At 34.5% G+C, this 15,897-nt stretch overlaps 2 protein-coding genes across 2 annotated transcripts; one reads left to right on the top strand and one right to left on the bottom strand.

Moving 5' to 3' along the window:
- Positions 1-3,032: 3,032 nt before the first annotated feature.
- On the bottom strand, positions 3,033-7,256 carry LOC140753720 (glyceraldehyde-3-phosphate dehydrogenase 2). Its single transcript, XM_073088483.1, has 2 exons — positions 7,124-7,256; positions 3,033-4,246 (listed from the first exon to the last, which is right to left on the bottom strand). Exon 2 carries the CDS (start codon positions 4,239-4,241, stop codon positions 3,243-3,245), a length of 999 nt encoding a protein of 332 aa, XP_072944584.1. The 5' UTR covers positions 4,242-4,246; positions 7,124-7,256; the 3' UTR covers positions 3,033-3,242.
- A 379-nt stretch (positions 7,257-7,635) lies between these two features.
- On the top strand, positions 7,636-15,281 carry LOC140754020 (uncharacterized). Its single transcript, XM_073088919.1, has 7 exons — positions 7,636-7,820; positions 8,456-8,579; positions 8,958-9,073; positions 9,857-9,959; positions 12,504-12,664; positions 13,081-13,241; positions 13,313-15,281. The coding sequence occupies exons 1-7, from the start codon at positions 7,737-7,739 to the stop codon at positions 15,222-15,224; spliced, it is 2,661 nt and encodes an 886-aa protein (XP_072945020.1). The 5' UTR covers positions 7,636-7,736; the 3' UTR covers positions 15,225-15,281.
- The last annotated feature ends 616 nt before the right edge of the window (positions 15,282-15,897 follow it).

Below are 15,897 nucleotides of genomic sequence, written 5' to 3'. Positions count from 1 at the left end.
TAATAGGAAGCAGTTCAACTGCGCTAAGTTTTCTTAGTGTATATAATCACTATTTTTTTAGCGTAACTTTACGCTTTTCAATAATGTCTTGTTTTTTGTACATTCTTATAAATTCATTCTTGTCGTCATTAGGAGCTTATGGTGTTTTCACCAAAAATACACAACGATCATCCACATGGATTTCTTAGGTATATCTTTTTACGAAAAACCAATAACTCTCTGAACATGGGTGTAGAAACATCAAATATGCTCTCTACACATTCGTGTGAGCCAGAACCAGAACATGAAGCGGTATTTTGTTTCATATTCTCAGCTTTATATTTCATACGTCATACAGAAATAAGAGTAGTTTAAATCAGTAATTTGGCGTTTGTAATTTCACAGCAACTCGTTGCATTTTTCTTTTTAGTCAATGACATTTTATACTAGACACGTTATACGCCCGCTAACTTAAGAGAAAACTTGAGCGAAACTGCTTTGATAGCACACATGCACGTTTTTTATTTTACTTACCTTTACTACATAGACAAATGTTCTATAAGGGACAGAGCTATTAGAACAATGTGATAAAAAAAGACAACTAGTGTTTGACCTTGCGTTTCAAGTCTACGCAAACGTAAATATTGACCATGGAATATAGTGACCAATGATTACTTCAGTCAAAACGAGACATCGATTTTTTCATGTCAAATACTTTTTACTTGAAAAAATATAGTTAAATACTAAAAAACACGCTTTTATGATAAAATTAACTAAAAAGTAGAAAATAATTTTCAATCTATGAATCATTTAAGGAACAGTAAATAGTATAATTGTGGAAAAAATGTGGGGCGCTTTTTACAAAACTGGTAAATGGAGCACCCCATGTTTTTTTCATAATTATACTATATACTGTTACTTAATTGACAATGGCAACGGTTCATTTCGGAGACAACGGCACGAAGCATCGGAAAAAGGGACTGTCCCGTTAAAAACGGGACGTATGGTGGCTATCCCATTGATCCGCATGCTTGTCAAAGACAATGAAATAATGGAACAGAAGGTAAAAAATGTCCAAAAATGTCGATAATAGTTTTAGTACGTCGTTTACGTAGAAATGTTATAGTACAGTTTAACTAAATAAATAATTATTAAATAAAAATATAATTTGAAAGAATGTATCTATACAGATGTATCGACTGGTTTAAAATATATGTTTTAAAAATAGTTTATATTTATTATCATAGATTAGTAAATATTACTCACTCCTAACAAGAAAATGTACCCAGTTTTGAGAATTGAAATAGTTGCGTAAAAAAGTTTTGCCACGTCTCCGTGCTAAAATGTCTCTAAAATATTTGAAATAATTATTTATTTATTATGTAAATTACGCAGTATTAGTTATTTATTCGTAAATTTTCTCTAAAAATGTTTTTATTTGTCAAGAATTCAAAAAAAGAACTTACTATTAAGCCGTTTGTGGCTTATTTCAATTTCAAGGCGGCGAAGTATCTTTATTAATCTATGTTTATTATTATCAGTTTTATTTTACACACGACCATTAATTGCAAAGTTGTGTAAATTTTATAAATGTACTAGCTGACCCAGCAGACATTGTGTTGCCATATAAATAAAAAAAATGTTAAGGGTGAACAACCCTTATCACTTAAGAGATATGAAAAATAGATAGTAGCCAATTCTCAGACTTACTGAATATGCATATAAATTTTGGTGAAAATCAGTAAAGCCGTTTCGCAGGAGTAGGTACAGTAACTAACATTGTGACATGAGAATTTTATATATAAGATTCTAATTTTACCGTGGTCTTTTTGAGGATTAATTTCTGGCTATACAAAGATTATTTATTAAATTATGTTTAGGTTAAGGAAGAAATACGACCTTAATGATTGAAATATTTATTCAATTAAAGGAATTTTAAAATACCGTATACTATCCTATATAAATTTTATGGTAATATTTTTTATTATTTACCACAGGTATCGAAGGAAATTTAAAGATTAGGATACAGAATTTCCCATATATCGATTTTATTTTATTAAAATAAACCATAAAATGTTATATTTTGACTAAAAACACACTAATATAAAAATTAAGCAGTGGGATCTTAAACTATAACATACGACATATGAACATCGTCAGATTCAATAAAATGTCACTTCTGTTCTGTTGATCTATGACCATGCATTTTGCGTCTTTATCACTTTCATTGACAAAAACATACTTTGTCTCTTTCTGGTTACTCACGTAATCATGGCGGATCGAACACGAAAAATAAACAAAATTTAATAATTTCTCTTCATTTACGTGTGATAGGTGATTCCATGAAGTTTGTTTCTTTTTCGAGCATAATTTTTGCATTTACGCATTGCACAAGAAGGCATTTTGAGGCTTTAAATTCAAAATAATGACGTTCAACGTGTTCAGTGACATTCGTGTGTATTACTACGCCGCGCGAGAGCGACTGGACTTGGCTGGAGTCGTTTTACACCACTTGCCGTATTTTGTATGTTTCAAGTTTTGCCCGCTTGTGGCGGATCTTTATATTTATAGATCAATGTTTTTAGTACAAAAATACTTCGGTATAATAACCGATAACGTTACTACTTCTACGTTTGCACTCCGTTCATATTACTTAAATATACTTACAAAAACTAAATATACTTTCAATAAGGGTATATATCAATTTCAATAGGGGAGATAGGGGTAGGTATTCTAATTAATAATATATTTGTTTATTTGCTACGCGACCGCGAGCGAAGCCGCAATTAAAAGCTACTTGATTTTAAACAAGATTTCAAGTAATGCCAGTGTTTTGCTAGTAATTTTGGTATAGGCAGAAATGATGAATACCTTGTGAAATATTAGAAAATATCAATATTTTACAAATATAAAATTTATAAAATTACCTTAACTTTTTTTTGTTTATCACAAGCCATAACCATGTGTAATGTTTTAGTTTGTTATAATTTTATTATTACGAATTTAATGATTGCGTAGGTAAAGCTCTATTGGGAGTCAAAAAAAGACTTAAATAATTTTTAGGGCACATAAATGTTTAATATTGATTTAACAGTGCAATAGTTTAACACGGCTTCAAAAAGAACATAAATCATAAACACATACAAGTTAACTACTTTCAAAGTAGCATAATTTAGATAAATACACAGCTACACTTAAAACTTAACTTATAAGCGTCGGTAATCTCGACATTACATTCATATCTCAATTAGGCATTTTGCAAATTAATCCTTGGTCTGGATGTATTTGATGAGGTCAATGACTCGGCTGGAGTAACCATACTCGTTGTCGTACCAGCTAATCAGCTTCACGAAGTTGTCGTTGAGGGAGATACCCGCAGCAGCATCAAAGATCGAGGAGTGAGAGTCCCCAATGAAATCAGAAGATACAACTTGGTCTTCAGTGTATCCCAAAATGCCTTTCATTGGGCCTTGAGCGGCTTCCTTGACCTTTTGCTTGATAGCGTCATAGCTGGCGGGCTTGCCAAGACGGACTGTAAGATCGACGACGGAGACGTTCGCGACGGGGACACGGAAGGCCATACCAGTGAGCTTGCCGTTGAGAGCTGGAATGACTTTACCGACAGCCTTGGCTGCGCCAGTAGAAGCTGGAATGATATTCTGTTGCGCACCACGGCCGTCACGCCACAGCTTGCCCGAAGGTCCGTCTACGGTCTTCTGTGTGGCGGTAGTAGCGTGAACGGTGGTCATGAGACCCTCAATAATTTCGAAGTTGTCATGGATGACTTTGGCCAGGGGAGCGAGGCAGTTGGTGGTGCAGGAAGCATTAGAGATGACCTTGAAGGATGGGTCGTAAGCTTCAAGGTTAACGCCAACAACAAACATGGGCGCATCAGCACTGGGGGCAGAGATGATGACTTTCTTGGCACCACCTTCCAAGTGGGCGGAAGCCTTGTCAGTGGTGGTGAAAACGCCAGTAGATTCTACGACGTATTCAGCACCAGCTGAGCCCCATGGGATAGCCTTGGGGTCCCTCTCAGAGAAGACAGCAATCTTGTTTCCATTGACGACAAGGTGGCCATCTTTAGCTTCAACGGTGCCCTTGAAGCGGCCGTGTGTGGAGTCATACTGGAACAGGTAGACCATGTAGTCCAGTCCGATGAAAGGATCATTGACGGCAACAACCTGAGCTCCCTTCTCAATGGATGCACGCAGGACAAGACGACCAATGCGGCCAAATCCGTTGATTCCGATTTTGGACATGTTTGCTGTAACAAAAGGAAAGATAATTTTATTAAATGATACAAATTTAGTAGTTTCATAATAAAATCAATTGAATAGATGGCAATTCATGGGTTCATATATCAGGGTATCATTGGATTGTAGTTGTCCACCACATCGGCAAACAATGCCATTTACTCGAACTTTTGTCCATTAATTTGCATTAGTGCAGTGCATGCTCCATGTATGTGTTCCATTTGGGGTTTGAAGGTTTTGTTAAGCAATATATATCAATATATCAAAAGCAGTGATAGCCTAGTGGTTAAGAAACTGCCTCTCCATCGAGCGGTCCGAGGTTCAAATTCCAGGCATGCTCCTCCCAGGCACCTCTGATTTTCAAAATTATGTGCGTTTTAGAAATTAATAATCACTTGCTTAATCGGTAAAAGAAAACATAGTGAGGAAACGTGCATACGTGAGGGATTTATAAAAAAAGGTATGCAAAGTCTACCAATACTCATTTGGCCAGCGTGGTGGACAATGGTATAAACCTTCTTATTCTAAGAGAAGACCCATGCCCAGCAACGGGACAATAATGGGTTGATGATGATGCTCAGCAATAGGGTAAAAGAGTTGCACCAAATATACTTGAAACTTTAATACATTATCATATTTTTTTATCATGTCCATTAGTCAAAATTTAATATACTTGAAACTTTAATACATTATCATATTTTTTTTTATAATGTCCATTAGTCAAAATTTAATATAGTTGAAACTTTAATACATTATCATATTTTTTTTATAATGTCCATTAGTCAAAATTTAATATACTTGAAACTTTAATACATTATCATATTTTTTTTATAATGTCCATTAGTCAAAATTTAATATAGTTGAAACTTTAATACATTATCATATTTTTTTTATAATGTCTATTAGTCAAAATTTAATATAGTTGAAACTTTAATACATTATCATATTTTTTTTATAATGTCCATTAGTCAAAATTTAATATAGTTGAAACTTTAATACATTATCATATTTTTTTATCATGTCCATTAGTCAAAATTTAATATACTTGAAACTTTAATACATTATCATATTTTTTTTATAATGTCCATTAGTCAAAATTTAAAATAGTTGAAACTTTAATACATTATCATATTTTTTTATAATGTCCATTAGTCAAAATTTTATATAGTTGAAACTTTAATACATTATCATATTTTTTTTATCATGTCCATTAGTCAAAATTTATCAACAAATTAAGCACTATAAAATTGTGATAATACTATGTGTCACCCCTATTTCAAAATAACTTCATATCTGAAAATATGAGATCATTTTTAATTTCATTAAAAGTAATCATCATCAGTTTTAATGATGGCTATTTTTTTAATGATGGCAATTAATTACCAGGACATTTTTTTTCTTTCACTGACATGTATTTACTTCCTTAATATGATAATGACATCACCATCATCATCAACAACCCATTACGCTTCCCAGTCTCCTCTCATAATGAGAAGGATTAGGCCATAGTCCACCGTGCTGGCCAAGTGCGTATTGGTAGACTTTGCATACCATTTTTTAAAAATCCCTCAGGTATGCAGTTTCCTCACAATGTTTTCCTTCACCGATTAAGCAAGTGATAATTAATTTCTAATACGCACTTTGAAAAATCAGAAGTGTGTGCCTGGGATTTGAACCTCGGACTCCTAGATCAAGGGGCCGAGTTTCTTAACCACTAGGCTATCACTGCTTGACTGCTGATGATAATGACATTAAAAGAAAATAAAAAATAAATACAAAAAAAATATGATTTACTACTTATATGTTTTTGTTGTACTTATATGTTTATCTATTATTTGTTCCAATAAGATCAGATAATTCTGCTAATATGTATAAGTGCATTATAAAAATTCGCAAACATACCAGGTAAACTTTACAAATATGAAAATTAGGAATAGAGAAAAAGAGGCTTATTAGAAGTTATAACGTGGAAAAAAAAATCTAATTAGGTATATTTAAAAATTTGACATTTGAAAGGTCAAGCATTGGAGAACCAGCATAATATTAGATCAGAAATTCATAAGTATAATTAGAATCATCTTGGCATTAACAGTATATTGAGTTCAAATTTATTACAATTTATTTAAGATTATGAATACCATAAAATCAGGAAAAAATTAATACCAAAAAAATCATATTGGAATTTATTTACTCTGTATGATCCTTATTAGAATTTAAATAATGTTATTTAAATAATATTCACCACACCCCACACATCTAGTTTGACTAGTATTTGACCTTTACATAAAGGATATGAAATTGATGAAATATTGATATATATTATTTAAATAACTTGTTATAACATTATAATAATGTTTAACAACAATAACGGTAAATAAACATTCATGTTAATATTGCCCAACTAATTACATATTGCCCTATCAAGTTACTCATGATTTTCCCTGAAGGTCAAAAGGGCGTAATGCGACGTAATTAGATTATATATATAAGATGTTTCTTATGGCATCGCTTCATATAAATAACTATAATAGTTTCAATCAGTACTATGTGTGGGTGTTTCATTATACCGGTACACGGAGGTCACATAGAGGTCACGTACTAATACACTAATACGACATTTCATGGCATAAATATGTATCTAACATATATTAATTGCTTTCAAACAAGAAATAATACCATTTATAAAGGTATTTATTAGTTAATAAACGAAATACGAGAGTATGCAAATTCCGTTGCAATAAATGTCAAGAAGGCAGGTACTTGTAATCGACGTGGAAGTTATTCAATTTGCTTGTTAGCACTTCAATATTTATTGTTTACGTTTAATGTATAACCGCCAAAACTAAAACACAATACAAAAATTAAATTATAAATTGTGAAATGCTTACCGGATTTTATTGGAAAGATAGAGAAAGGACACGTTCACTCCTCACAAGATGAAGTACTGAAATGTCAGGTGAAGGACAAGTTGGACAAGGTAGCAAAGACCTTTGGTAATAGACAAGCGCGCAATGTAAAATCAATAGAATTTATAGTGTTGCTATCTACTTCTAGTATTATGTTGTTACATCTTCACTTTTTCATTTTAAAATATTAAGTTTCAGGTAAAGTCTTCTACCAAAAATGCACTACGGCGTTGGTAATAAAATTTAATATTTATTATACAAGCAATAAAATACAGTATTCATAAAATAATTATTATTTCTCAAATTTAAAAATTTTCGATCGTAAAGCACTCTCTGATGCTTCGCATCATGAGTCGTGCAAAAATGTAGTTTTGATTATATACTATTATAAATAAAATCAATAAAGGGCCGTAGTAGGGCTAAGTATAATAAAAATATAATGATTAAAAAACTCTTAAAAAATATTTTTGCTTACTGGTTTGTCTATGGTTATTTAGTACAGGGCGGGTAACTCAAAATGATAACGCGCAAAGAAAGATAGATTTAACTGAAATGAAATCTAAATTTGAGAATTTAGAGGTTCGTGGAGCTGAATATGGCGTTGAATGTTGGCATAAATGGATTTGGCCGGATCGGGCGCATAATATTTAGAACATGCCTTCAAAATCCCAATTTGAAGGTGGTATTTTAATATCTTTTATATCACGGCGTGCGTAAATTGACGTTTTACGCACGCTTCGCGTGCGCAAAACCCCCATTTCCGACCCCGTAATATAAAATTTTATACAACACGCGGACGAAAAATGTTTTTCTGACTCGTGTGATTGCAGTCCTCGCCTGCGGCTCGGCCTGCAAACTCACACTTGTCAGAAAAAAATTTTTCGTCCTCGTATTGTAATGTACTATTTTACGTACAAAAAGTCAGCGTGTTTGAGATTCCACCTCCTAGATATGTAAGGAGGTAGAATCCTCTGTGTAGAATTCGGGCGGCACCACTGTAACCCGTTTTTTGCCTAATAACAGCAGTGCAAAACGCTGCTGTGATCTGGTTCGAAGGGTGTGGTACGGGAGACATACTTTTCCGAGGCATTCCAGTCCAGTCGTTAGAGGTAGTGCCGGTAGTGGCGGTACCTGTGAGCGACCTCAGGTAGGATTATAGGTATCCATGGGCGGCAGTGTCCACTTATCATCAGGTGGACTGTATGGTCAGCTGCTACTCATAAATTATAAAAAGGAGATCACTGGAGAGGGACGACAATTTCATTCTACTAAAGTATCCCGCGTATAATCTTAGGCTGTTATGTCTCATTACAGGTTTCCGCTATAAATGACCCCGCAGTGGATATAGATTACATCTGTTATTTAATTAAATTTGATTCCACACATGGCAAATTTCGAGGTACTGTCGAGCGATGTGATAAGGAAATCATCATCAATGGTAATGTTTTAATCTCTTTACATGAAACGTGTTTTTATTATTTTGAGTTTCGATTTGGAGGTAAAAGTGAGTAAGTGGTTGGGAGTCCAGGATCTTTTCTCCCGCATGACACCACAGGGAGAAGGGGGTAACTGAAAATCAGCGCTAGATGACAATTTTTGTCAGCAAAAGCTGAGCCACTTCATTTTGCCCAGTATTAATTTTAAGGTAGCTTGTAATGTGTATTCTTTTATTTAACGGCAACAAGTTTTTATTTTTATTATTTATATATTATATAGGAACAGCCGAAGATTTGTCGAAGCATCAATAAAACTATCACTTAAATATTTACCTGTGGTTACATTACTTAAGTTATTATATTAGTTGTACTTGCTACAGGTCATAAGATTGCCATATTTAGGGAGAAAGTTCCCACAAATATACCATGGCAAGTTGCTGACGTCCAATATGTTGTTGAGGCTTCCGGCACCTTCACAAACCTGGAAAAGGCATCGGTATATTTTGCTGTTATGTTTTATTTTGATGTAGTCCACTTTGATTTTAACTGGTTCGAAGGTGGTAGAACCCTTTGTGGTTCGTCTCCGGTGGCAGCACCGCCACACCTATTTCTGCCTAATAACAGCAGCGTTAGGTGCTGCTGTGTTCTGTTTTGAAGGGTGTGGTAAGGGAGACATACTTTTCCGAGGCGTTCCAGCTTAGTCCTCAGGGGTAGCGGCGTATCTGTGGCCGACCTTAAGTAGGAATATTTAATCCTATCTGGGGTTGATTACAGATCTCCATGGGCGGCAGTAGCCTCTTACGATCAGGTGGACTGCATGCTCGTCTGCTACTCCTATATTATATAAAAAAATAAAAAAAGAATTGTAATTTTATGTAAAGCTCCTTGATTTACTCCGTAGACTTCAAAGTTTGTTGTAATTCCTAAATACTAAGTTAAAATGTCTTTATAAGTAATTTTGCCTTTCGCACCCTCCAACCATGAGCCAGTATTTTTATATTGCTGTGCTGTTGTGTATAAGGTGTGATAGTAGCAACAGTACAGCGGTATAAGTGGAGGATTGAAGAATTCTATCATCTTTAATAACTATCTGTAAATTGCTACTCACACAAACGACTATGCTACAACTAACTAAACTATGCTACAACTAACAAAAAGTAATACCTACTCATAATTCTCATAAATATAATCATAAGTGTTACTCAATTTATTGAACTTAGATAAAGTTATTTACAGTATTTAATCAGACAGACAGTATCAAGTGGTTTGGATGTCGCAGGGTCACCTGGCCAGCGAGGGGGTGAAGCGGGTGATCGTGACCGCGCCCAGCTTGGACGTGCCCATGGTGGTGCTGGGGGTCAATAATGATACCCTTAAACCTGGTAAGAAGTGGTTACTTTTTATAGGGGTAAAATGGTTTCATTTATTGTATCGTGGATGCTATGGACACACACAGAGACAAATTCCCAAACACCCAGACTCAGAAATCTAAATTCATCATTTGTATTTATCATATCTATCTGGCCGGGGATCGAACCCGGGACCCTCTGTGCGTCAGACTGTATGGTGACCGCTCCGTAATAATAATAATAGAGGGCTGTTTTTTAAAAGGCATTTTCCCTTTATGTGTTCTCTGAATTAAGTAACTAAATTTTTATACTACTGGAGTAGGAAACTAGCATGCAGTCCATCTGATGGTAGGCGGTTAGTGCCGCTCATAAATACCTTTAATCAAGCCCAGATAAGACGTTCCTTAGGTTGACCAAAGATATGCTGGTCCCTAACTAACCTAACTATAAGACTAAGTTGGAACGCTTTAGTTTAATACATTAAGTATAGTCCGCGCCAAATTGCTAGCTCTGAAGTTGTTGCGAGCAGGTGTAGTCATACAATTTGCTATGGTGACGCGATTCATTTCTATATTCAGAGCGGGCTAGCACTTTTACGTGGACTATACCTATCAAATAGTATAGCATCCTCGATTGCATTTTCAGTTCTTACGCAGGATACCCTAGATATCTAAAAAAATATTTTTATCTCTGTACAACTATATACAACTCTTTAATTACTACATCAATTATAACTGAATTTTCCTACGAGGCTTTGCAAGAAATAACATAACATTAGATTACTTAGCTCGAATATCTCCGCTGATATTAAAAAAATATTTATTCTGATCTTTGAACGTAACCTCGCCTTAATTAATGTAATAACATATACATACCCATTCTAAGAAGTGGCAGTACAAAGATAAATTAATCGATTATGTACTACGAGTACATCGTAGTGTCAACATAATATTATCAGCTCCTCTTATCGACTCTTGCATCAGCTTCATGGTCAACAAAGGTGGTTGGGAATTAGATTACAGATTGTTGTGACTTCACGACGATATTGTCAAGGGTATTTCGTATTGAGGTCTATTTTTGGCTAAGAAGTGGTCCCGAGGCAGAATACATTCCTGAGCATATACGTTTTAAGGCACTATTTAAGCCCACAAATTAGTTACAAATACCAATGTTGATTTATCAGTACAAAGATAATTTGAGGCTCTGGTTTACTTCCAAACTTGAAGTCTCGTTAACATAGCTTCAAATATCATCGCCATAGAAGCATTTATTCACAAAATACTTAACGTAACAACATAAAATACAAAATATTTATTTCTACCTAATGACAACAGTGTTAAGCGCTGCTGTGTTCTGGTTTGAAGGGTGTGGTAAGGGAGACATACTTTTCCGAGGCATTCCAGCTTAGTCCACAGGAGTAGCGGCGCATCTGTGGCCGACCTCAGGTGGGAATATCTAATCCTATCTGGGGTTGATTACAGATGTCCATGGGCGGCAGTAGCCACTTACCATCAGGTGGACTGTATGCTCGTCTGCTACTCCTATATTATAAAAAAAAACTGAAGTAATCAAGTAAAAGAACCGTTAGCGCTACTTTTTATCGGCTTATTAGTGTTTGTATATGTTTTGTTTAGCAGCGCTATTTTGACATTTCAACTAGATCTTAGACATTCCACTCTGTTTCATGTTCCACACAATATTTTGTGGGTGTGGCACATTACTCGTATGTATACAAGTACTTAAAACTTAAATATTTATAATTCGTAATCGAGTTATCATGTTTTTCAACGCACGTATAAAAAATGAACGATAAGGTAGTTCAAAATATTAATGAAAACATTAGTGATTACGTAACATTGAACTTAAACAAAAAAGTTTACAAAGCATTTATATTAAGATTACATTTATCTCTTCTTCTATATCATGTTGTTATCGAAAGTTCACTTTCATTGATCACCTTATCAATTTGATTACCCCTAAAGTCTACTGTTGAAGTCTTTCTTCCCCCAAATAGGGGTTTAGCCGTTGGTCACCGTACTGAGCGTGAGCTGTGACAGCAACAACTTCCCAGGAAGACCAGTGGTCCATCTAAGGGATTATATCATCCACCCTTAGTGGCTTCCTAAAACGCGACTGTTTTATGGATGATTGGAGGGAAATGATGCAATGCGAAGTAGACTCCGTAGTCTATAGGATACATAATTGTGAAACTTTTACAAACTTTTAAATAACTTGCTACCGGCAGGTTGCAACGGTCCCCACACTAGACGTCGCCTATCTAAGTGTACGCGCCGATTTCCGTATAATTTGTGGCGCTTAAGATGCCATGTAGAGCCATCACAAGTTCACTAAGATTCATTCACGTAGGTCATCATTTAATCTTTATCAATGGGGTAGGTTTGAGATAGAGGTGGGGTTTGGGAACGGTACGGGGAGGGAGGTAGATACTATACACATACCTTCTGACCTTAGGGAGAGGTTCTATCAAAATTTAACATTAATTACCTATAGTTAAAACTTTGTACAATATAGATCTTTGTCTTTTTTCTCATATTTTACTGTTTTTTCATTCTCCAGGTCACAAAGTATTATCCTGCACATCTAGTACACTGTACTGTTTGGCTCCAATTATCAAGATACTCGATGATAACTTTGGCGTTTCGGAGGGATTCATCACCAGCATTCACGCGATGACCCCATCCCTCAAACCATTGGATGGATTGTGTTTGAAGGGAAAGGTATTTCTGTTATATTAAGTACATTACATTAATCACGAATTACATCACGAGATATATTTTACACGTTGTCCGGAATATATCATTTTATTTTCGGTCATCATTCTTAAGAGAAATAATTTATGCAGAAATATTATGCATATGAAGTAAACTAAAATCATTATGAAATATGTTATAATACTGCTGTTTTTTTAATTACTGGAATTTTGGCCCTTATAACAACAATAAACGTATAGCTATACTTTTTTGTTGTCATTGCAGAAGAATTAGGACCTTTCACCTTAAAAAAACATTTCTTTACTCCAAATTTGACATATGCCTCCTTTGTAGTTGCCTACAGATACCCTTGGACCAAAAATACCTTCGCATCGGGTATTCTCTGGTGTTGTATGCAGCTCCTATCATATAATCATTTTCAGCATTGGCGAGATCATAGAAGCATCCATCAGAACATAATACCGGCAGCCACCGGTGCTTGCCGGGCGCTCGGCAAAATAATTCCTCAAGTGAAGGACAAAATGACCGGCCTAGCGTTCAGGGTTCCTATCGTCAATGTCTCCGTACTGGATATAACTGTGCGGTAAGCATTCTCTGTACTTGGGAATACAATATCTCATGAACTTCTAATATATTGTGTCCCATTTTATATAGATTAAAATCAAACACAACCCTGGAAGATATTAAGAAACACGTAGAAAATGCCGGCAAGACAGAAATGAAAAATATAATCAAACTTTCTAACGAACAAGCCGTATCCTCAGATTTTATAGGCGACACATTCTCATGTATTTTGGATGTAGATTCGAGTCTGCAGCTGTCACCCGACTTTTTCAAATTAATCTGTTGGTACGAAAATGAGTATTCATACGCGTGTCGAGTTACTGATTCTATATTCTTTTTGGAAAAACAGTATCAGATGGAATGGAAATCTAAAATAGCGTACATAAGACCCACTCCTAAACAAAGCATAATTCAACAAACAGAATGCCCCAAGAATGCGGTGTACCATCAAGCTTGTAGCTTCGACTGTAATAGCAATCTTAGATCATCATGTAGCACTTCTCAAGACAGTGGATTTAAGTCATTAAAGCGAACGCCGTGCACAAGAAAACCAATACCTTGCCGAAATTTTGGTACAAGGCAGGCTTTTGTTAATAGGGAGGCTAAAAAAAAGAACGAACTATTCAAAATATGGAATGATGATGATGAAATAGTCCATCCTCCACTACGAGATAACAGAAGTTCATTTTTTCATAGCTGTGTTGCGATCAATCCACAAAATAAAGATAACGCGTACATTAAAACTCAAGAACGTTTGGAGAACGTAAAGAGAGAATTTTCCAAAATGGTTAGCATGACCGAAGATTTATTGAAGAAGTCACAACATAGTACAATTGGGAAAGATTTATCTGAAGAACCACTGAACGACGATGCAGGTGATGCTAATGGCAACAGGCTTAAAATGTGCCATACAATTAATTTTTCTCTAAATAATGATAATTGTATTGCAACCGGTGCTAATTTTATTAATACTAAGAAGCTAAATGAAGACAAAGATAATTTCAGTAAAACAAAAAATGACAATGATGAACATTTCATCAAAAGCGTAACGAATAACGATATAAACAAAACCTCAAATAAAATGAAAAGGAGCATGCTTCCTGGACCAATAAAAAATTACGAAAATATTACATTAACTTCAAAAATCATTAATGATGGTATTTATAAAAAGCCTGCATTAGATCAGGTTAAACTATTTGATGCATCAAACATTACAAAATATAGCCTTCTAAAAGAATATAATGAATTGGCAAAAAGTCCGTCTACAGAAAAGATAGAAACTTGCGAAGAAACGGAAGAGTGTCCTAATAATAAAAATATTACACCAAATGTAGCAACAATATACAATCAACAGGAAAATAATGAAGCTGTAAATAATACAAACGCACTTTGTAATCGCTGTAAACAAGCTCACGAGAACTCCTCATGTTCAGTATCTAATATATGTGGTAGACCTGAAGATACATTGCAAAACGTAAAAGATAAAGACTTATTCGAAGAAATCGACACAAATATACAAGAGGCTGAAAGTATTGAGCCACAAGAGAAACGCAAGGATAGGAATTTGCAGAAAAGACTTGAAGGTATACTGAAGAAATTAGCCGATGCCAACGTCATCTCCGAAAAGCCGTCAACATGCATTAGTTCCGAAAATACAGGTACCTCGACCAGCAACAAAGATATAAAACGTAAGCAAGATATTTATGATAAATTGGATAGTGTCAGCGCCACCGACTCGGAAAATTCCTTTCACATGAATGAAAGAAAATCACAAATTATTAACATTACAGATTTAACTAATTCCCTAGAAGATTTGGAACGGTTGGATAAAATTTGCCGGATTATAGAAATTTCAGATGATTTGTCGGATCAATTGTTATCGGCACTAAATACTAATGAACGAAAAGAGGTTAAAAATAAAAAATGGTCATTTAAAGATTTGTGTGAAAAAATCAAGTTAGACGAATTTTGTAACAAAATGTTTTCGAGATCAAATGTTTGAAAAATGTTTGTGAAAATTAAAATTAAATACATGTGAATAAATTAAAATTTATTTTAAGGCACATTTAATTTCGTAATTTCTTATATTATACATACACAACAATCAAATTGTTTATGCAAAAGCGGTGTACTTTATCTTAATAAGATTGCTAAATAAGTAAAAAAATCAGGTACTTCAGTGTTTCGGAAATCTCTTTGAATATCAAAGACAACATATTCTTCTTAAAAGCTAAGGCACATGATAGATATGAACGCTCAAGTACCTATTCGAAAATTACGTTAATACCTTACGTTCAAGTGTAAAAATGTAGGAAACTTATACTAGTTTTAAGATTTTAAGTATCGATAAGTATACTTGAGTATTCATATGTACAAAATATGTAATGAGGCAACTTAGGGCCTTATTTTACAGTCGCGATTTGCCATCCATGCTTGCATTGACGTGACTTGGAAGTTAAACTTTCACGTGGGTATTAGAATAAGAATAATTATTTTTTTGCACAACAGTCTTAACAGTGATTCGTTACATTTTCACATAACAAGAACGAATATTACAAAAGTTATAAATTATGTAGTAAGCTCCAAAAAAATCTTACATGTCTATCAGTAAACGCGTTTGACATATCTGAACCATTTGAAGGAAACGGATTTTAAGTTAATCGACATCAATATAC

This window comes from Epargyreus clarus, unplaced genomic scaffold (assembly GCF_041222505.1).
Source record: "Epargyreus clarus isolate Ecla_fem2 unplaced genomic scaffold, WU_Ecla_fem_2.2 ptg000027l, whole genome shotgun sequence".
Lineage (NCBI taxonomy): Eukaryota > Metazoa > Arthropoda > Insecta > Lepidoptera > Hesperiidae > Epargyreus > Epargyreus clarus.
The sequence above is the reverse complement of the archived record's forward strand: the minus strand, read 5'-3'. Positions and strand labels throughout refer to the sequence as shown.